Here is a 23,071-nt window from a genome sequence, read left to right on the forward strand (position 1 = left end):
ACTAAACTTTTGTGTCCTTCTGTGATTTTTCACTAATCCAGGTAGTCATGGGAATTGTATCATTCTTATGTGAATGTCAAAATCCAAGGTGAAGTTTCCAAGGTCACTCTATACTCCCTAGTGTCAAAATGGCATATTTCTAAGAATAAACACAAATTAGGCAAGCTGTTGCAAACTATATAGATGCTGTTTAGCAAACAGTGCCCATGAAAATTAAGGACCATTCCTAAATTCTTAGAAACTGTTGCTTCTTACTGAAGAGAATTTATTTATTCATAATAAATTGCTCTTTAGTATAATCTCATGGTGGCAACTTACTTCGTGTGCATATAATCCTTCCACTTTCTTCCTGTTGGGCCAAACAGTAATAAAATTATTATATGCAAACATTAGTTTGTCGAAACTCACATAGTATGAGTGCTTCATGGGAAGTTTGAAAAGCTTTTTTATTATAAACAAGACATTCAGTAATAACTACGATCACTATTAATATTCATCAACTATTATGACTGTTGATCAGCCTATTAGTAATACATTACATGATACAGACAATAATACTTTTTTTTTCCTTTTTGAATTGTCAAAAATAGACAGAGAAAAATCTCACAAAGAAAGGGAAACCAAGAATGTATGTTAGTTCTGTAAATATTGTTCTTGAAGGCAATGATATCCATAGGCTAAGAATGGTTCATATTATCTTTAATAATGTGCAACTTGTTAGTGTCTTTCAATGAAGAAGAGAACAAAAGTGTTAAAGCATAAAAGCTGTGTGTTTTGAGAGAATAAGGGGAGACAGTTTCAAGATTGAAGAGGGGAGATTTAGGGTAGACATTAAGAAGAAATTCTTTAATTGAGGGTGGTGAGACACTGGAATAGGTTGTCCAAGGAAGTTGTGGCTGCTCCCTCCCTGGAGGCTGGATGGGGCCTTGAGCAACCTATCTAGTGGAAGGTGTCCCTGCCCATGCAGGAGATTGGAACTAGATGGTCTTTAAGGTCCCTCCCAACACTTTCCATTCCATTCTAAAACTGTTAATTTGTTGTTATTCAAAGTATGACTTGGATAAGCTTAAATGCTTTAATCCTGCTATGGGGTATTCCCTCTTTGGTGAAATCTTTAGGAAAGCATAGTGACTCTGACCAAAGTCTGTCAAGCCTGGTATCAGATAAGTCACTGACTAATAGCAGATGCCTTGAAAAACTGTAAGAAGAATATAAGAACACTTTCCAAGGTAACCTTTCTTTCGGATATGTGGGCCTGGGAGACTTCCTAAGACAGAGCTGGTATCTTTCCTTTTAAAATGCTCTGATGGATTTTTCCTTTTACTATTTTCTCTTTGCTACAGTGTAATTGTTTTCTTGTTGAAATGCATTCCATTGCTCAGTCATGCACTAGGTGATAATGAATCTCCTTTTGTTTTATGTGGTGAAAACAGAAACAGAGCAGAACACTTTTTTTTCCCTTTGTGATGCTTTAATTCTCTCCTGCTTCCCATGTTAGTAGGCTCTCTTACAGGCTAGAAAATCTGAGTCTGTTTAGTCTCCTCTTTCATACCTCCAGTCATTCTTGCAGATTTTATCTACACTTTTTCTGATACAACTGCAGGGTTGAACTTGCATGCAGAACTCAGATTAGACAGTGAGCATGTGTCGATCATAATGACACTTTCTATTTGTTTCCTCTTCCTTTAATAATTTCAAACATTCTGTTCACTTTTTTGATTCTCATGGATTTATGAACACGTTACTTGAACGTGCCATCTAATCTGCAGTAGTTTCCTGAGTCCTAGGTAGCTTAGAGCCCCTTGTTATGTGTGCAAAATTGGTCTTTGCTTGGGCATGGCATTTCTGTCCTGTGTCAATGTCTATGTCAGTCACTATCACTAAGTCCTTCTGCAGCTCCTCACATACCCTTGCTGTAAAACAAAGCAAGTGAAATGGCAGTTGAAATTCAATATTGTTCGAATAGATCATAACAACTAAAAGGCCAAAGATTGTGGAAAAAGGTTTAATACAGTAAACAGACCTTTTCCTTGCACTTTCTTTCATTTATGTTTGCATATATAGTGTTTTGCCTTAGAAGCATAAAAATATCAGACTGATTAATAGAGTACCATTAAAAAGGTCAGGTTCAACAGTAAATAATAAAATGTCTTTACCAAATGACTATTTGAAAATGGAAGGAAAGGAAGGAAGAAAAGAAAGGGAGGGAGGAAGGAAGGGAGGAAGGGAGGAAGAGAGGAAGGGAGGAAGGAAGGGATGGAGGGAGGAAAGATGGAAAGAAGGAAGGAAGCAAGCAAGCATGCTGAAGCATGAAACAGCATTTGTCTGTCTGTCCAGCAGGCTACTGTGAAAATTTAATTTTACAGTTTCTGCCACAAGAGCCATATGTTCGGTGTTTTTCATATATATGTGATCGTGTTCCTCCTTCAATAAGAAAAGTTCACAGAACCACAGAATGTTTAGGTTGGAAGAGACCTCCAAGATGAAGTCCAACCTTTGACAAACACCACAGTCAACTGCTAAACCAAAAAAGTATTTCCTAACATTCAGCCTAAACCTTCCCTTGGACAGCTTCCATCCATTCCCTCTGGTCCTATCACAGTTTACTAAGGAGAAGAGGCTGTTTCCCTCCTTGCTCCAGCCTCCCTTCAGGTATCTGAAGAGAGTGATGAGGTCTCCCCTCAGCCTCCTTTTCTCCAGACTGAACACCCCCAGCTCTCTCAGCTGCTCCTCACAGGACTTGTGCTCCGGGCCCTTCATGAGCTTTGTTGCCCTTCTCTGGACACGCTCCAGCACTTCTATGTCCCTCCTATAGTGAGGTGCCCAGAACTGATAAGATGCAGCCTCACCAGAGCTGATACAGAGGGATAATCACCTCCCTATTCCTGCTGGCCACTGAGTTCTTAATACAAGCCAGGATGCCGTGTTGTAGATAACCTGGGGCTCAGGTGTGCCAAGGGTGTGTCAGAGGTGAGCACTGTCAGAATTCCAAGAGTAAAATGTACATCTGTAGTCTAATAACTAGTATAATGTGGGTTGAATTAATAATTTATAGTTGGCTGTATGAAAAGTGTTGGCTGTATGAAAAGTTTTTTTACTCTAAGGGACAAGATAAACTAGTTAAAGCTTGTTGTATCGTAATTGCTCCTTGACTAATCACCTCAATTAAAATATAAATAAGTGCTGTTTTCTCTGTCTGTTTATGTTACATAACAGAAATGTGCCTGTCAGATAAAATGTAAGGCAGCATGACATAATGCAGACTGATGTGACATTAGACTAAGCTGACATAGCACAGCCTAATCCTGCAGTCATTGGTGGCCATGCAGTCTCCCAAAGACATGTCCACTTCCATTGAGCCATGGCAATCCTTTCCCTCTCAAATTTTGTCTCCTTCTGGGAGCAAGTCAGACATGTAAGGAATCTGAGCTTCTATGTGCAGAGCTGACCATTCTCCCACAAAAGTCAGTGGTAGACTTGTCATTGACTTCAAAGTGGATATGATCACACTCCTGGCATTTCAATACTCAGAAATATTGTGTTATTGTTCAGAAAGGCTGGGATTTCAGGATCAAACCCTTACATTACTCATCATTCCCATATCTCAGCTATTTTAGTTATGTTAGATCCTTTGATTACTGCAAATAGCAAGGCTTTTATTTTAGACCTAGAAAAAGAACTGACGGTGCTGTATTATGGTTGGACTCAATGATCTTGAAAGTCTTTTCCAACCAGGGTAATTCTTTGATTCTCTGTTTGTGCTTTGCACAGCAAATTGTTGGTATTTGGATGTCTATGCAGAAAGGCTCCTAAGTATATTCTCCCATGCTGATTAACAGAAATTCCCAGAGAAACTTGTCTCCATGTCATCTGGTTGTAGCAGTGACTGTGAACATTAGAACAGCCCACAGGTCTGAGGGCAGTTCTGCAGCACAGTCCTGGCAGGGCCAAGGCAGATCAGCTGCACTTCACTCACCCTGGCACAACCAGCTTTGTCAGTGCCAACATGAACAACGTCTACAAGCTGTACTTGGTCTGTGTCTCCATTTCCTGGCAGTCAGACAAGCTCCTGAGGATCAGTCAGTGATGCAGACAGCTTTTTCTTTTGAATAATATTTCATGCAAAATGAACATAACTGGGCATTGCTTTTGATATTCCTGTAAAGGGTATGTCTCTTCTGCCCATTTTGAATGCCTTCATAAATCACTTTCAGCAATCCAGTTCAGAACTAGTTCCTGAGACATAGCTCATGTGTTGTGATGTACAGGCAGTATGTGAGGGCAAGAGCTGGATGAATAGGTCTCAAGGCATAAATGTTCAGTTTTTGTACTTCACCTTGCATAAATGGTTAAATATTTGAGTGATTTTTCAATTTGGTATTTCAGAGCAGCATCCGCCATAATTATATACGTGACAATTAATTAGTATAGGCAAACAAGCTCTGAGTAGTACCATTCTCACAAAAAGAGTTTGTTAGGAGCAATCATTTCTTTAGGTATGAAATACCACAAACATCATCTTGCATGTTTTACTGTACCAATTTTTACTATGATCTAGGTTTCATAATTTCTTTAAATTCAATTCATTGTGTAAACTTTTAATTCACAAACCTAGCTGAATCACGTGCATGGACTGAATGTGTGTAATTAGTAAATACATAGACCATGTAGCTATTTAGAAAGTACTGTTCTAATCAGCTGTACCTTGAATTGTGTTTTTATCACAGTTCACGATATTATTGTCCTTTTTTTTACAAATCTAAGTAATTGCTTCAGATATACACAGTGGAAAGCATAAACCTGAAAAAAAATATTTAGTATGGGTGAAATAAAACTTGGTCTTAGTTAGATAGGGAAGAATATCTTTAATTTTTGGTCATTTACTCCAACATGAACTGGGTGAATCAAAACAGACTGGCAGCATTTGAATGGGTCTATAGAAGGCCAAAGATTCAGAACAATGCTTGATTGGTCCTGTAGTTACTCAGACAATTGTATTTGTTACTGATCCTATAAGAAGGGTGGTTGGCTTCTCTGTTCTGAGTATTGCTGTACATAAATGTCAGCTCTTGACAGCATGACTCAGGCACAGGAGCTGCACCACCCTCCATTCCATCCCACTGCCCCATTATAATCAGTAATTACTTTAATACTGAGAAAATATATCCATAAGACACAAAACAAGTACTAAATTTCTGTGGTTAAGGTTATTAGAACACATCATTTAAGTTGCACCCATGAATGTCGTAGGCAGATGTACTTTCAATTTATAATTATGAGGTAATATGTGGCTGTTTTGTCATTCTAACCCTGGTAATTTTAATGAGTATCATAAGTTGTGTATGTTTAGTGTGTGTAAATTTATTAATATCAGAAGTGCAATGAAGTTCATATTTTACACCTTCATGTGTTGTCATACAACCTATATTTGAATTTATTAACATTGCTAATGATGGGGTTTGTTTTTTTTTTTGCTATATTAGATTTTTCTATTAGATTATATTAGATTTTTGCTATATCAACTTCTTCATAGGACAACTCTTCTTTCTTATATGCATATTGCGTAGAACAATAGTGCCAATATTCTACTTTATATAAAATGCAAGTACAGTTATATGTATGAAAACAATATATTTGTCAAGAGGAAAGTTTCATGATTTCCTGCAGTCGGTCCTTGAAATATTGTTTTTAAACGTGAAACTTAAAATTCTTTCTCCAAAATGGAGCTTTATTAACTAGGGTGGTTGCTTTAACACTAAAATCTAATCTACTGTCATCTGATCTTTCTAAATTCAATTCTAAAAATAACTCTTGTATCTTTAAAAATGAACCTTCTCTAATGACTGTTGAAGAAGTTATTGCTACTCATTCTCTTTCCTCAAGTCATGACAAAGCAATCTAATTTGGAAGAAGGTATTTGTTCTCAGTTGATGTCAGTTGAAACTGCACTAGTAATTAAAGCACACTGAATTAAAAGGTTCTGTTTTAAATGCAAGAACAGCATGAATTAAAGAAGCAGAGATGAACAAATTTGAAACTTCTTTTGGACTAATTCTGTGATCACACACAGACAAAAAAAGCCGGAAAGCCTGCTGGGTAACAAAAATTATGCACAAAAGAATAACTGCAAGGGAAGAAAAGGTAGTTAAAGTAGACAGTGCTCACAGAGCTGTTACAATGAGACAAATGGGTTTTTCCAGGTTTTCAGTAATGGGCTTCTTGACAGTATGCTCCTTTAGTAATGGCATAAAACCAAACTGCTTGAACTACGTAACGTTTCTCAGCCTGTTGATGCAGGCATCAAGTGACAAAGATGGTAAAAAAACCTGCTGTAAGATCCTGATATGTGAGCAAGGCTGACAGTGAAGTGGTCTGTGAGAGTGGCATCAATAAAAAATAAAAGTCAACGTGACAATACTGAAGTGATCTGATTTGGTACAGACAGACAGTTATCCTGTATGTTGAAGGAGTCTGGCAGAAAGGAAATAAAGACATTCTCTTCTCAGAGTAGCTTGACTACAGTTGAGTTGCTCTTATTTCAGTGAAGCTCAGAAAAGAATTTGGGTTATTGTCAGTATTTCACAAACAATGAAATCATCACTTCCCTTTTATTTACCTGAGCAATGCCACACTACCTCATTCTACCAGCTGTTGCTAAGCAACTGTAACAGTACTACTGATGTTTACCTAAAGCCTCAATTTATTTTCTTTTATAAAAGTAAACCAATAAAATCCACCCTGTCCTCAGTGATGTCTATCTGCAGAGTGAGTCTGCATTTATGAAGAATAGTCTTGGTTTAAAAGGCACTAAATCTGTCCTTAGCTCAGTGTTTTACAATACAGAATCTTACCCTCTGTAGAACTTTTTCAACACCACATTCTATGTGTTACAACTCTGGTGTACCGCTTCCATTTTCTTCCTCTCTTTCTAGTGTTTTCTTCATTTTGCTGACTTAAAACAAATGAAGTAAATGCAAAGGAAGAATTCAGAGAACTTTGCTGGACTGGGTTAAAATCATTACTTTTGAAGGAAAGGGATAAAACAACCTCATATAATCTTAAGTTGCTTTTAAGAACTTACTGCTTTGTCAGATGGAAACACTGTCAAGCTGAAGCTTTGAGAGATTGATTATGGTATTTTTACTCTTTTTGTCTTTAGTAGCCAGTGGCACTGAATTGATGGTGGTGTAGACTGTATTTTTTAAAAAAAAGCAGCGAAAGCCCATAAGAAACTCAGCATGGTTTCCTGCAGAGAAACATATTTTGCTTCATTATATTTCCCCATTAACTTGTGTGAATACTGATTTATTGGTCTTTTTGGACATTCCAGTATTGAAAAGGGAATATGAAATATCTTTTTCTCAATTTGAAACAGCAGCGTAATCCAGCTGGTGTATAATATGCATCTCAGCACTGAGAATTTCATTAAATAAAGAAAAAACTTCCACATAACAGCACTTAAGATATTTTGCTCTGGTACAAGCAAAGCTAGCATTATGGCAGGATTTGTTTCAGAACTTCTTGCTAAATAATAATATTAATCTTTAGCCTTTAGGACAATTTAATTTCAGTTGGGTGCTGGAAAAAGACTTAAATATACATAGGAAATTGCAGTCAAAGCTATTGCCCGACTTTCAGAGTACTAATCTTAGACTTTAAAAACACCAGCTTTTCTTTTTCTTCAACACAATCAATAAATATATATCCTGCAGCTAGAAGTAAGGTCTGAATTTGAAATGTTTTATAGACTGGTAAACTTGCAATCACTTTGCAAATGTCTGCATCAGAATTTAAGGTTATTACATGCATTCTAGCATTTACCAACAAATCGTTCATCTCGTGAAATGGACATAGTGAAGGTCCTAAACTGGTCACAGACAAAAATTGCAAAGTTTGAATGGACCTGTATTTAAAGGAAATCAATCTAAATTTTCAATTTAATAACCATCTTTTATCTGTTTTTTGCTTTAGCTGCCAAGCTACAGAATATTTAGCAATTTAGAGTCAACTGATTGAATGCAACAGCCAACAGAGGTGAGGCTGCCTCCTCCCTGTGTCCCCAGCTGCAGGCTGTGGCAAGGCTGAGCAGTTTTTCCCAGTAGGTGCTCACACACAGAGCACATCGATACAGTGCATTATATATGTTTACATAGGGCCAACTACACAGATAACAGAGATGCATTTAGGATGCACTTAGGACTCACATGAACTCGGGCAGCACCAGCAGCCTCATTCTGTTGCCCATCTCTGACTGAGGAGGATGGTGGTCTACCCATCCACACACACATCTGACCTTGGTCCCCAGTAGCCATGTCCCTGTGACCTCATCCTTGGGGAGACCCTCCTGGCTTCTCCTCCATGTCACCTGCTCAGTTATCTGGATGGACTGCAGCCAGCTCTTGCCTACTCACTTGCACACCTATGGTGGCTCCTGGTGCTGCACTGCAGCCAGACAGCCTCTGGCCCTGGCCCCACCTGGGACTGCCACTTGATGTCACTCACGGGGCTCTCCCGCATCACTGATCCCCAGACACACACACCCTTGGGCCCACAGTTCAGTCCAGCTGCTGGACCCATGACCCTTACAACTCATGACCAGCACTGTTTGTCCCCTCAGTCCTCTATTGTACCACAGTAGCTCCTTCCCAGATCAGTGAAATCCATTAATTTCTCCTCCCTCTGGTTTCTCCCCTAAACACCCCATAATAAGCCTTGTGCAACCCCAAAACACTCCTCTCCAGCATCTCATAATATGTTCCCCACCCCAGGCAGCAAACCTCCTTGTGTTGAAGGGGATCTGAACTGCACATCTTGGACCCTTATGGTGGGCATCATATCGGGACACTGGGGCTGAAGCATTCCTGGGACAGCCCTAGACAAGGGCTCTCTCCTCTCACTCCTTACTTTTGGTTCCCAGCTGCCTTGAAGTCCCCCTGGGCATCTCCAGGAATATGGAGACGGGCCTGCTATGCGCTGGTGGCTCCTTGGATCAGCCTTGGAGGAGCTGGGGCAGGGTGATGCTTGGGCTTCCCTGGCTGCCACTGACTCTGTGTGCTCCTTTGCAGGTCCATGGATGAGCTTTTTATCATGTTGCCTAACAGATCAAACAAGTTTTAAACAATTTTTCACTAATTCTCTTTAAATGGGTCTTGCAGAAACATGGCAGCACAAGTAAACTTAGATTGTTCTTATTTCATGTTAGGCTGGGACAGTCTTGACAGTTTCAATAGCTGTAGTACCAAAGCTTTGCAGCACCAGTTCTGCCTGACACTGAAAGGTGGCTGTGGACACAGTGAGCAGATGCTGGTGCAGCACAGGCAGCCACTATGCTACAGGCCAGAGCTTACCTCAGTTTGCCAGCAAAGGTAGTGACTTGCAGTGGTGAATAAATCTTCAGTAATACCTGAAGGGATTGGGTGAATTCTGTTTTGATTAATTTCTTGGAAAGTGCCTTTTAATGGTGTTAGGAGGTTTACTAAATAATTGAGTTTTAAAGGAGGCTTGAAGTAGCCAAATGCTGTTTAAGACTGTCCTCAGAAAATAGCTCCTTTCCCTCTCTGGCCATTTGACATTTCTGTTCTTCATCAAAGTTCATTTAGGAAATAGAATTTTTATCAGTTAGCAACATTGCCAGAAGATAGCTTTGGGCTATCTTAATTATGAAGAAGTGGTAAAGGCCCCATACAGGCCCGTGGCAGGGGTTGACTTGAGCCTGCAGGCTCTAGGCCAAGAGGGAAGGGGTTTGAGCTTACCGAGGACTCAGTGAAGAGAATGTATGGAGGTAGCACAGAATGAAAGAAAAAAGAGTGGTTGCAACAAGGTATACAACCATCTGTTTATGTCTTACAGTGATCTACTGCTCTAACATCTCACCTCATGGTGTCAATAATTTAAATCTGTAGCTACTTGTTGCAGTTCAGGAGGAAACCTTTTTTTTGTTGTTCTGTGTATGTATAATACATCTTTGCACTATCAGGAACATTTGGTTTTTTATCTTTCTTGTTAAAAGTCATATTTTCAAAACTCTTGTTGTCATGAGCTTTGCTGCTCCAATTCATGAGTTAGAGGAGCCATAGTGGCAAACATGAGATGCTCTGGGGATGTGAGAGATATACATTTGAATTTTCTGTGCAAGAGAGAGAATCTGTGAGGGCTCTAAGGATGAACCCTTATGATTAAGGACTCAAAAATAGTTATAAAAGGGAGATGATGGAGTCAGGGATTCATCCTGCTATATATGCAAAGAAAGTTATTAATGCAGTTTTGTGCAGAATGCCAGAGGGAGCTAATCCCAAGGCAATGTAGGCGAAGGCATGGAAGGTTTCCTTAGAAATAAAACGTTAGTGTTCAAAAGCAACTTTGTAGAACAACTTTGTAGAACTAAAAAATATTCCTCTTTTGAACACAGCTGGAGCAAGTAGCCTGGAAGAGACCCCTGATGGGCCAATAGGTATTCAGATTACAAAGGGAAGATTAGTGTTATATACATTTTCTGATTCCCATACATGAGCTGTTGTGGAAAATTCCTCAATGCATATGTTTAAATTTAAGAAATTGGTAGAATAGGTTATGACAGATAAAATTAACAGTAGTGTGCAAGCACCATAGGTTATCCAGAGTTTAAAAGACAATCAAGGAAAAAAGTCCTGTGCTGCTCTTGTAATCTCCAGCCCCAGCTCATGTGATATTCCCATATTTAAAAGGGACCAAGAGGAGTTAAGGAATTAGAAGGTGGAACACCAGAAACTTTTGTTATAAAATGATATTAAAGAAAATAATTGGCTGGAACATGGTTGAATGCAATATATTCAAGATGAATCAAGGCCTTATTTTAAAGTTACATGCTTTTCAGTCCTGTTGTTTCAGTTCTCTGAATGAACTGGCCTGAATGTGGGTGAAGGTGATTGGAATTCCAAAAGACATGGAAAAAGTTCCCCAAGTAAAGACTGTAAAGGGAAAAAATCAGGGCATATGAAAATCTGTTCATTGTAAAAGGCTGGCTAAAAGTTGTTCTTCAGGAATAGAAGAAAATGGCCAGTTTTTACAACGAAGGGAGTCACCATGGCATCCCAGAGAGATCTTTATTGTCATCTGTGTTGATCAGCACATCCATAAATGATCAACAAAAGGGAGAAAGCAGTGAAGTGACTGTGATGATGAGGAACTTATGAGTTATTAAAGATGAGGACCAATTGTGAAGAATAAAAAAGGCCTTATGTGACCAAGTAAGGGGGTGTTGAAGTAGTTGATGAAATTCAGAACAGATTAATATGATGTGATGCACATAGTCATAAGCTGTAGAGAAAGCACTGGTGAAAAAAATATTATAATAACTTCTAATTTTCCATGTAAAATGGCAGGCTCTAGCCTCACTGTAACTCTGGAGGAAAGGGATTTTTGTTATAATACATTGTCCAATAAAAATGTCAAGCTAATGCTTACCTTAGCAAAAGAACAGATCAAATTAGTGGGAGAACAGAAAAGGGATTAAAATACCACTGTGTAAGTGATGTGTATAAGTTTTCAGTATTACAAGAAGGTCTGGTATTCCTGTCTCATGAAGGGTATAACAAATCTGCAAAAGATTTAGAGAAAGGTGATAAAATGGCTTTAGTACAAAGAACATCTCTATAAAGTAGAACTTTTGAACTTGGAAAAAAAAAAGTAGTTGGGACCTGATGAAGGTCAATAGGATAGTAAGTCCTTAGAAAACATTAATAAAACTGTTCAGTATTCATACAAAAGCTAAATGGCATATCAAATGATCCTATCAGATGGTAGCTGCTGAACAAACACAAAGGGGTTTTCTGCTTTTAGGATTCTCTCAAGAATAAATTAAGGATCCTAGAAGTTAGTATAGGCACACAGGATGGCTATATGAGTTCATGGAAAAGTAATTTAGCAAGGGCTATTTAAAGGGAAGACAAGACTACAAGAATGTGTTCCTTTTAAGAAATCCCTGAGATACAGATCTGGAAGTGGAGGAGAGTTTTCTGGTGAAGCCCTTCCTTGGTAACTCCTTTGGCTGAGCTGAAAGACCCTTTGATCTGGCTGAGTGCAGCTGTTCATATATACTTATTCAACTTAGTAATAAACCTGTAACATATTAAAATCTACTTTAAAGAACAAGGGAATTATGATCTTCTCTGTCATTTCTTAGTGTCACTACCAGGTGCTGTGTTCCTGTATATCTGCAGAATGCAAAATGATATTCACAGTCACAACAAGAATAAATGTGACTTCGTTATCATGATTGTTCAAAATGTCTTTAGCTTGACTGGCTTTATTATAACTGTTTTTGATGCATTTTATAGACTACGTGTTCAAAATGCAACTTGCAAAAATTGTTTTCTCTGTAAATCTGTACATATACATACATCTACATCTATACATGTATGAACAAATAAGTTTTCCACAGGATACCTTATGAATTACAAGAAATGGTTGTGGTTTTCTTATTTCTAGTTGAAGCATTTGAAAATTAAAAAAAAAAAACCTAAAATATATTAATCTGCACTTTACTAGTTCTAATTATTAGATACTGGTAAATGGTGTGTGTGTGTATGTGTGTTGGAAAACATAGTTATGATAAATATAAAGAGCCAGGACAATGCAAGTCCAATTTTTAGAAAATAATATGTAAGTCTGTGAGGTTTATTCAATACATTATGGCAAAGCAGCCCTTAAATTATACTGAGTCTTATAGATTCCACCACTCATCTGACCTTAGCATCTAAGGCAAAATGGCAGAGTTTTAAGTTTTCTTGGTGAGCTCTCACCACTGAGAAATGCTGAGCTTGAGCAGGTGCAAATGGGATTGGTACAGGATATGCTAAGAACATTGCTAAGACAAAATAAGGCTGAAATCAGTGCAAATAATTTTCAAATACAAGCCAAGAGCATCAGTTTTCTTAAATTACACTTCTGCTATCCTGAAGTTAAAATAGCTGTCCTGAAATATCTTCTTACAGGCAACATATGACAGAAAATTAATGCAAATAGCATAGTTTATATTCATATAAACAATGCTGTGGTGTCACACTAATAAAATTTTTTGCAGCCTAATACACCTTTGATATTAAAATAATGCAGTGTACTGATACCATACTCAATCAATGACTGCACATCTTGTGAATAATGGCAACGTTTATTTTTTAATTTTGTAGAAGGGCCAAAGCTAAAGAGAATTTGCTGGGTAGAAGTTTTTAGGGTGTATTCAGTCATATTCAGCCTACATTATCTTCTGTGCTTGCATTCAGCCCAGCAGAACTACTTAAACTGTGCTAATATTAATACTCTTGTAATATTTTCCTATTGGTATGTTCAGTTTCTTTACTTTGTGCTATTAAGGCACCTATAAGAAATAAAATATTCTTAATTAACCTCAGCAGTGTCCTGTCAGTGGTCTGTGGTGTCTCTATAGTAAGAAACTGCATTTTTTGTGGGATATTGCATTGCCAACTCTTTCCTAACTTGCTGTCGCCTGTCACCCAAAAGTCTCTTCATTCCTGTTCTTCAAGAATATCCTCCTACTGAATCTCACTTAAATGTTTTGATGCTGGATTTACTCCTGAGCAGAGGTGTAACATTTGAGAGTTCTAAAGGTTTTAGACTTAAGTATATTGACAAAGTAGGGTTGCACAGTTAGCAGCTGTTGCTTTTTTCCCAGTACTGCTCTGTTAACATGCTTCATGTCTTAACTGGGAAGGGACCTAGACCTAGAAGGGTATAGCTATTTTCTGGGCCTGCACAGCTTTCAAGTCTCTCTGAGTATTGGTAAGCTCAGAGGAGAGATTCTCCTCAATTGTCTGAGTGCAGCAATGGGATTGTTAGGAGTTAACTGTGTAATAAAGTTCTTCTGGGGATTTTATTCAGGTTTTTGGTGAACACTAAGTAAACCAGTAGGTATTTGTATACCCATGCATAAATGCATGAGAGAAAAACTAAATAATATTTCACAGTAATAATTTTCCGTTATGATACTTTGCTTTGTGTTTCTGGGGTAGGAAATGAACAGGCTGAATGCTTATGGATATTTTCAGAACTTGGGGGATATATCCACAGGACAGCAAAATCCAACTGCAGGAAGAAAGGGCTGTGGCCAGCAAGAAATGCTTAAGTTAAACAGGGATAAAATGTTGGCTGCCTTGTTTATCACTACAATGTGTTTATTTTCCAAGAGAATAATGTAAATCAACTTGAATCTATCGAAGGAGTAAAAAATACCTTTTGCAATAAAACTGGGACATCACTGATAGTGCCCAAACTTCTGTGAGTAAATATCAACCCCCTCTATAAGGAGGCTGCTGAGCTCCTGCCATTTGGGGAGCAGAAGGTCTCACTTACTACACCAGCAATATTCAGTTTTATTTTAAGCCAACTGGAGGGTTTCCAAATAAATTGGAGAGGTAATTTCTTGTCTCCATGGAATTTACACATGCAATTAATATGATGTATTGCATTCTTTATACACCAGAATAAAGAATTTCTGCTTCTAAAAGGTGGTTCTGTCTTTGGTAGATTTTAGATGAGTTGCTACTTTACACTTGATAGCTCTCTTTCACACCAGAGTGGTGAGGAAAGTGGTTTGCAAAGCAACCTTTTCATACTGGAGTGGTGGGAAAGCTGCTGTGCTGCATGGCTGATAGGGGGTATTTGATTTACAGTAACAAGTTTCTGGATGTTGGTGACATGAAGTACCTTTAGGTAGTGGAGTATTGGGTGGTGGGCTGTCACTTTAGTTTTCGGTTTTTGTTTTCTAAAGATTATTTCTGTAGTAATTAAATTATTTTCAATTGCTTGTGACACTTGTATGACATTTCCCCTGTGGCTGTTGGAGGAGGAAAACAATGCAAAGCATCTGCAAGAGTGCTGACAAGTTATAGTGGGCTGTACATAGCTGAAACTTTCATGCTGGAGTGTGATAGATTCCTTCTTCAGGAATTTTTAATAACACAAATGTTTTATTAAACTAGTGTGAATCAATTGGTAGATGTAATAGAGAAGATTTTTACTTTAAAGGCCTCCTGAATCCCCATAGCCTTTTTATCTTTTCATTAGTTTCTGTTATATTTGAAATTTACTAGAAAATGATTACTTATTCTTTAGTTTTAGCAGCAAATCTCTTTTATTAAATCAATTTTATTAAGATTTAGAAACCTCCCACAAGCACTTGACAGCTCTGCTCTGAAAGATTCAGTCTCAGAGGCCTACTGCGAGAAGCTAAAAATAAAATTGCAGCCTAAAATACTTTCCTGGTTTAGGTATAACAATAAAACACTGGGATTATATTTGTTCTGAAGTTCTATAAATGCATGCAACAATCCAAGCATTACAGTGCACAGAAAGTCCTTAAACTTCTCTGTAAAAATATTTCATTAAGTCTTTTCTACATCTCTGAGCCAGTACAACTGTTGTGTGTGGGATTAAAAATATCAAGCAGAAAGTAGAAAGACTGTGCACTGTAAATCAAGGTTTCTTGCTGAGGGCTTCCCATTAATGAGCTGCCATACCTTCACAACATCTGTAGGATGTACAAACCAGATACAAATGCCTGCTGAGTACTTTTTTTAAAATCTTTAAAAAAAAAAATTAAAAATTTTAAGAACCAACACTTGACTGATCATAATGCACATGGCATTAAAAATCCTGTACTACAGAAATTTTGCTGTGTTTTTGAAGTATAAAACTAAATTTTTGTTTCAGCAGAACGCATAATAAATGTGTGTCTATGTTTTGCTTTCTGTGTTGAAAGCATGTTTCAGGACAGTGGAATAATGACTGATACTTTGGAATATATACTGGGCAAAGGGAAAACCACCAAAATATCTCTTTTCTTCTGTTCCAGGTCAGAACTGTGGTGGCTTAGTACAAGGACCAAATGGTACTATAGAAAGCCCAGGATTTCCTCATGGTTATCCAAATTATGCCAACTGCACATGGATAATTATCACAGGAGAACGTAACAGGATACAATTGTCATTTCATACTTTTGCCCTTGAAGAAGATTTTGATATTTTGTCAATTTATGATGGACAGCCACAGCAAGGCAATTTGAAAGTGAGGTAAGGTACCTGGTTTTCTCTGTTCTTCCTCTCTCTCTCCTGAATGTACTTTCTTTCCCTGCCAAGGAGACAGCAATGTCCTGGGATCTCACCACAAAAGATGTGAATCCAAGTTTCAGATCCTTATGGCCCTAGCTTGTGTACCAGTAGCATCAGTCATATTTAAATTGAACCACAGCTCACAGTCAGGTTTGGTAAAAGCTCTGAGCACTGAAGTGTCCTACATTGCAGTAGCTTATTTTTATTTATCTTGTCCCCTAATGGAATACATTTTGGCCCAGGGTACCTTTTCTGAAAGCACCTCTCCCCAGTTTTTGAAAGAAGTCTTAATGATGTCACACTTTACTTTTCTATTGTGCCTACAATGTTTGAATCAGGGGATAGTTATGGTGCTTGTGCTAACAGTGCCCCAGGGCCTCTCCCTGAACATCACAGAAAAGTGATGAGCAATACAGTGGTTTGAGAGTTAGATAACCTCTGAAAATGCTTGAGAGGTTAAATCCTTCAGGTGACAAGAAATTACCTTCTTCATCCTCCTGTTGCCTGCCTTGCAGATGAGTTGAACTATAAATTGTCTGACAAACTTGAAATTCTTCTCCAAGTCCAAGTAAATACAATTGCCAGTCAATTAAAGACATTTAAAGGTGAGAAACTGGGGTGTCTTGTGTCTCCAAATACAACTGAGGTTACAAAGAAGCTTTCTGGAAGATTTTTGATCTTGAAGCTTTTTATAACTTCAGATTTTGGTGCGTTAGTCCATCGGTATCTTGTTTTGGGTTCCTTGATCATTTGCTGGCTCTGGACTGCAGAGCTGGACAGCAAATATTGCTATTGGTGTTCTGGCATTTTCTATTCAGGGATCAGATTTATGGGGCACTGTAAAAAACTGCTGTCTGTTCTGTTGCCTGATTGCTCATTTACATGCTGCTGATTTATATTATACTGCTAAAATAAAGGTAGGAACATCACCAATTTGTTCTGCATCTTAAGTGAGTATCATTAAATATTTTTGACAGAACAATGTTCTGATTGATAGTCGGCTCATTTCAAAAAGTTTGGAAAACTGGGAGATTGTACACAGTACAAACACTTGAGTTGCACAGTGTATGTGCTTTATTTACTGCATTTCAGTGACTTTTAATACCTGTATCATCATTATAAAAGGATTAATATTTACTTTTCAGTCAACTACTTTCATTATCAATAGCTAATATGCCAGTTTATTTTGCACTAGTCTGTTAGTAGAAAGTTGTTTCAAGAAAGAGCAGCAACTTCTGTGGGTATGGGTGCAAAAGATAAAAATTCCTGAATTTGATCTTGATCCCACTGAAGTAACTGCCACTAATTTCAGTAAAACAAAGACTTCATTTCCAGTGAAGCAAGTATTTTATTTATCTTTGCTTGTATTTGCCAACTAGTTACCTTTATAATTTTGTATTTATAAGGAAAAACGTATTTGATGGTTTTGCAGCAAGCAGAGGTTAAAAAAGCAGAATTTGAATGACAAGTTTCTATTGAAATATCTCACACCCTGTGACATACCCTTTGTTCCACAAAGCAGATTCACAGGTGTACCCCTCTACCATTGCACATTTCAGGACAATTCACTCAGCAGATACTGGAAAATTATATTCTTGGGTTTTTTAGCTGACTGCATGCAAATACAAAGGAGTATCTTGTAACTACTGCTTCAGGGTATGTTTTCTTTCATAGATAAAAGTACTCTGCTAGATTATATTTCTTCAGCCATCATACAAAGTCTGGGGGCTTTCCTTAAAAAAACTGTGTAATGATATAGCTGTCACAAACTATAGTAATTAAGTAAAAATAATCCCATAGTTTGCATAGTATTTTTCAACTGCTAAAGCAAAATTGGATAAAAAGTAATAGGACACTGAACTAGGTTCCTGTGATTCCTGAAGGACATTTTTGTATGCTAAATGTGCACCAGGATACTTTGACTACAAGTTGACTGTAAACCCCAACAAAAGAGAAACATATAAAATATATTGAAATGCTAAGGAAAGGAAATAAAATGTAAAGGAAACAGGTAGTTGGGTAGTTGTAAGATATATATGAACTTCTTCACTTAAAGCATATAGTGACTTAGGGATAAATTACACATGGTAGCAACCATAGGTTATTGAAAGCTATGTCATGAGGAGGTTGAGAAGTATATATAAACAAAATGCACTAAGAAGTGCTATTTTACGTATTCCTATTTTTATAGATAAAACCAAAATATCACATCATTTTGTATAATTACTGAGATTTGTTGTTCAAATTGTCTTTCGAAAGATTGCAACAGCTGCTTTATTTTCATCACTGTACAGAACACAAAATAGGATTTGATATATGTGTGTATGTGTGTATATATATATATATATATAAATGAGGAAAAGTGTAATTTTAAGTCTAATGCCACCTGTCATGGTAATGCTTTGTAGGGTACTGTAGTATTATTTTTATAAGCAAACATAAAGTTAGGTAATTGCTCACGATGTGTTATAACCAAAACAGATGTCTCAGTTTGATGTTCCTGTAATAAAGCTAACAGTAAAGCTTAGGTATTGTATTATCAGTTGACGAGGAAAGATTTCAAAACAAAACCAAAACTATAATAAGGCTGGAGAGAGATGTAAACTTTATTTTTATTTGCATTTTAAATTGTAAAAGAGTTGTCATTTATTATGCAGAGTGAGGTATCAGCACAGAGAATTTGTACAGGTTAAACTTTTAGGAGAGATGGAAGTGTGGTGCACCAAGACAACAAAGTTCTTTGTTTCATTCCCTGTGAATTGTTTCCCTAAATAAGAGCTGCTTTCAGTAGTTTATTGTAGTCTATGTGCTTATTTGTTGTATGTGACAGATACAATAGTAAGTGGTAATATTTTTTAATAGAAATGAGTTTATAAACAAGACTTAGGGAACAGGAAAACAGCTCAGCTCTCCAGTGGCTCAGTATAAAGGCAGATGAGAGCTGCCAATACTGCCCTGTTGACCTGTGTAACCTGTGTACTGCTCTTAGGTACATTACTTGTCAGGAGCAAGTGAATTCAAAACAGACATTTCAACAGTTTATGGATTTCAAAAGTAATTTCAAGGATGATATCTTCGTGTAAGTCTCGTCACACTACATCCTGAGTAGGGGTTTCATAGGGAGGTACAGGGAACCTTAACAGGACTCTGTGAATAGAAGTTCCTGTGGCAAAATCTCTGCTCCTGAGGATCTGAGGTGGGCTCTGAGTGGGGTGTTAAGACCAGGAGCTGCAAATGTTACAGGCAGGGTGAACTGGGACTTTGCATGTGCAGTTGCCTTCATCTCAGTTTGTGTCCTGAGATTTCACACTTTTTTTCTATGCCAAATACAGGTAAATTGCTATAGTTTTTGTGTTATAGTGTGTATTGGTAAAAGTTACTTTTTTAGTGTTCCATGCAGTTTACTTAAGAGTTAGTTATGGAAGATCCCCAGCGTGGGATAACATTTTTCAAATAATTAGTGCTTAAAAACTCTTAAATATTAATTTCAAGCAAGTTTAGTTTTTCTAACACAGAAAAGCTGCTAATTGCATTATATAGGCTGATGGGAAGATGCAAATGTACATGCATGAGAGTGTACATGCAGCTGTCAGTTATTTCAGACATGCATGATACATGGGAAAGTGATTTTAAAAATGTCTGCTTGGCTTCCAGGTTTCTTAATCCTTCTAACCATTATTTAGTTTACTGAATCTTAGGTAATAATATAATAGATGCTGCTTGTTATTACTCATATGAGTTGAAAAAAAATTTTTTTCTGTTTTGATGGAGGAGTAATGCAAATGATGGAAGTTACTAAAAGTGCATGTAATAAAATAAAGCTTACTGAAAATTTCCTGACAAACATATATACAATGATTTTTAAATAGCAAAATGTTCCCCCTGGTTTTTGTGAATGATGTTGAATAGGAATTAAAAATTAATTCCTCACAGTATTCCCTTTTTCTGGTCTCCATCAAGGAATAAACCATATGTATATTTTGCACTTTGTAATACAGTACTGGAGACTAAAAAACATTGACTCTAGTTAGAGTTTGGGCTCTTGTCCTATTTTAAACCAAGATTCATCATGTCTTCAAGTAGTTTAAAAATTTTTGATTTGTTGGCTTTGAATTTTGGTCATTGGGGGTTTTTTTTGTGTGGTTTTTTGGTTTTGTTTGTTTTGGTTTCTTTCTGTTGTTGTTTATTATTTGTTTCTTCAGAAAACTCTTTCTGTCTTGGTCTTTCCAGGACCAAGAGAATAGTGAAACAATGAGGGGGGGATTTACTTTTCTGCAGAACTGGTGACACTCCAGTGTGCAGTGTACAGTTCTTTATTTCTTTTTTTCCTTCCCCATGAAAATAAAAACATCCTTTTTTTTTCCATTTTATTGAACACAATTTTCCACAAGTTGATTTCAACATGCAGAATTTGTGTGCATGTGGGTGAGCTGGTGATTTGGTGAAGCAAACAGTGTTGGAATGAGTACAGTAACCACCTTTTTTCCAGCTGTAGCTTACCTAGAAACACAGCTCAAAGTAATAGAAACTGAGTTGGTGTTCAAATTTGTAAAACAAAATTATTGAATAATTTCAGTAGGATATTCTGCCTTTTAGTGCATTTCTAAGAAAAGCTATTGTATGATTATGCAAATTTATTATTGAGTTCCTGCCTGCAGAGATGCTTATCAATTACTACCATTCCCCTTTTTATGTTAAATCAGAATTTTCTTGGCTTTTTCACCTATTAAAGTATTAAGAAGAAGTAATAATTTATAGCAGGGGGCTAAAATGTGATTCATTGTACATCATATAGCTATTTTAGGAAAGAAAGGAAACTATGACCTGAACAGCTAAATGCTGACAGACAATTTCTGCCAACAGCAAAAAAGTCATTCAATGACTACATCTGCCAAGATAGTTTATGTGTCAATACTGGCAGGTTCAAGTTCGTATGTGGGATTTTTTTTTTTTCCATGGAAGGTTAAAAGGCAAAACTCCTATTCCCCAAACTTTTAGCTTCCCAATTCAGTACTCAAGCTTGCTAATTTTGTTGGCAAGCCTACATAGTAATAAGATTTAGACAAATCTATTAAATAAAAATTCAAATAAGGCATCTGTTTATTATCAGCAAGTTACTTCACCAAGAATTATAGGCCATAGTACATGTTTTAGGCTGATACTAAATGATGGCCAACGAAAAAGGAATATAATACTTCTCTTTTTTTCTAGAAAACATGGGAGTATTGATTGAACAGCAACCAAAGAAAATCCATTTCACATTGAAGAAACTATTATTTCTTGGGGAAAAAAATTTAAAAAATATATTCAATTAACAAATCAAAGCTTTTCAAACTGGTTCTGTATAGGTGACAACAGTGATTTGGTGCATTCTTTGTAGTATTTCACCATCAGAAGTATTGCTAGTAAGGGACTCAGAAGGAAAGAGTTGGAATGTGGCTCCATAAAAATGTTATTTCTATACTGTTTCATAGCTATACAACTAAATTTGATTTAAGGGGAATAAGGAAAAAAACCCTATATATAAACACCTCTCTAAAAAAAGCAGAGAAACTTTACTCATTATTTAAAGATACCTCACAGTAGTCTGTTTTGTTTGTTCATTTTTTTAAGAATAAGGTTATTCTTAATAATAAGGTTATTCTTTATTAATAGATTTTAAGTGTTTCACATGATAATGTTTTAGAATAGTTCTTTGCTTTCAGATAGGGTGTTCACATTTGCCTTCCTTGTTACTCTTTATTCCATATGGAAATATTAGAAATAATAGGTTATTAGTCTTGAAAAAATTGTATTTATGATCATACTAAGCCAAACACCCATACATTCCTTGAGTTGTTATTTTACAGACAAAACACCTTTGGTATCCATTATCCAGTGTTTAAGCTATAAAATCTCAGAAAATTGCAAAACCCCACATACCTGGGTTTTTAAGAGATTAGTTCATAGAATCATAGAATCATAGAATCCTAGGGGTTGGAAGGGACCTCGAAAGATCATCTAGTCCAACCCCCCCTGCCAGAGCAGGGCCCATAGTTCATGTCTTTGCTTTACCTGAAATGTCAGAAAAAGGTTTAAATGGTACTGTAGTATTGTCCAAGTTCAAGAAAATTGTCTTCATTGGTATGATATCTGCTTGAGGGAGCTGACATGATCTACAATATTTTATGGAAAGCTTCTTCAATTCTGTCAGACTGATCTATTAAGAATCCAGATAAACATAATTTGGGGAATTACAGCTCTTAAATATAGATGGATCCTAAACAGTCTTTTGGTGTAGCTTAGCAATACAATTGCCACCAAATATTGCAGACGACTTTCTGACTAAACAGGTGATAACATTAACTTGATTGCTGGCTGTACAAGGAATTTTGACTTTTAAATATGGTAATTTTTAGGAGTGAGGGCTATTGCTTACCTTTGCTGTCTGTCACGTAAACAGATGTTGCACCTATGGTGTATATAAAACAGTTTTATATCAGTCTTTCTTCATCTCCTGTCTTGTTCAAAAGATACTCCTTCTTATTTTAGATGATACATTTTGCATTGAAATAATTTAGTACATTTCAAACAATTATGAAGCCCTGCTGATCAGCATCCCTAAATGCTGTATATACAATGACTTAAAACAGCTCGTAGTCAAAGATCCGTCAGTTCCCTTTGCCTTTCTTCTTGCTGCAAGCTACTAATTACATTACAGCCTTCAGAAAATTTGCAGCTGGACTGGTCTCTTTAGAGATTTGTTACTGCACATCCTTATTATGGGATTCTTCTGAGTTTCTATGTAACATTTTTGATATATAATTTTTTAATTAGTACATAACCTGCACGCTCTGAAGACATTTTGTCTGCTTGTTTGTTTTAGAGCAGAAAAACATATTTTATCTTCTAATTACTAAGTTAACTAAACTAACTAAATTAAAAGGGGAAAAAGCTTTCTAAATTGCAGTAACTGATTTGTCGTGTTT

The 23,071-nt window shown here is 36.8% G+C and overlaps 1 protein-coding gene across 1 annotated transcript in view; it reads left to right on the top strand.

The window, feature by feature from the left end:
- The window catches only part of CSMD1 (CUB and Sushi multiple domains 1), a 956,173-nt gene that overhangs the window by 192,485 nt on the left and 740,617 nt on the right, over positions 1-23,071 (top strand). Inside the window, exon 2 of the mRNA XM_071741767.1 lies at positions 15,848-16,064. Coding sequence (XP_071597868.1) covers positions 15,848-16,064 — 217 coding nt within the window. The remainder of the gene's footprint in view (positions 1-15,847; positions 16,065-23,071) is intronic.

The sequence above is a fragment of the Heliangelus exortis genome, chromosome 3, assembly GCF_036169615.1.
Source record: "Heliangelus exortis chromosome 3, bHelExo1.hap1, whole genome shotgun sequence".
Classification (NCBI taxonomy): domain Eukaryota; kingdom Metazoa; phylum Chordata; class Aves; order Apodiformes; family Trochilidae; genus Heliangelus; species Heliangelus exortis.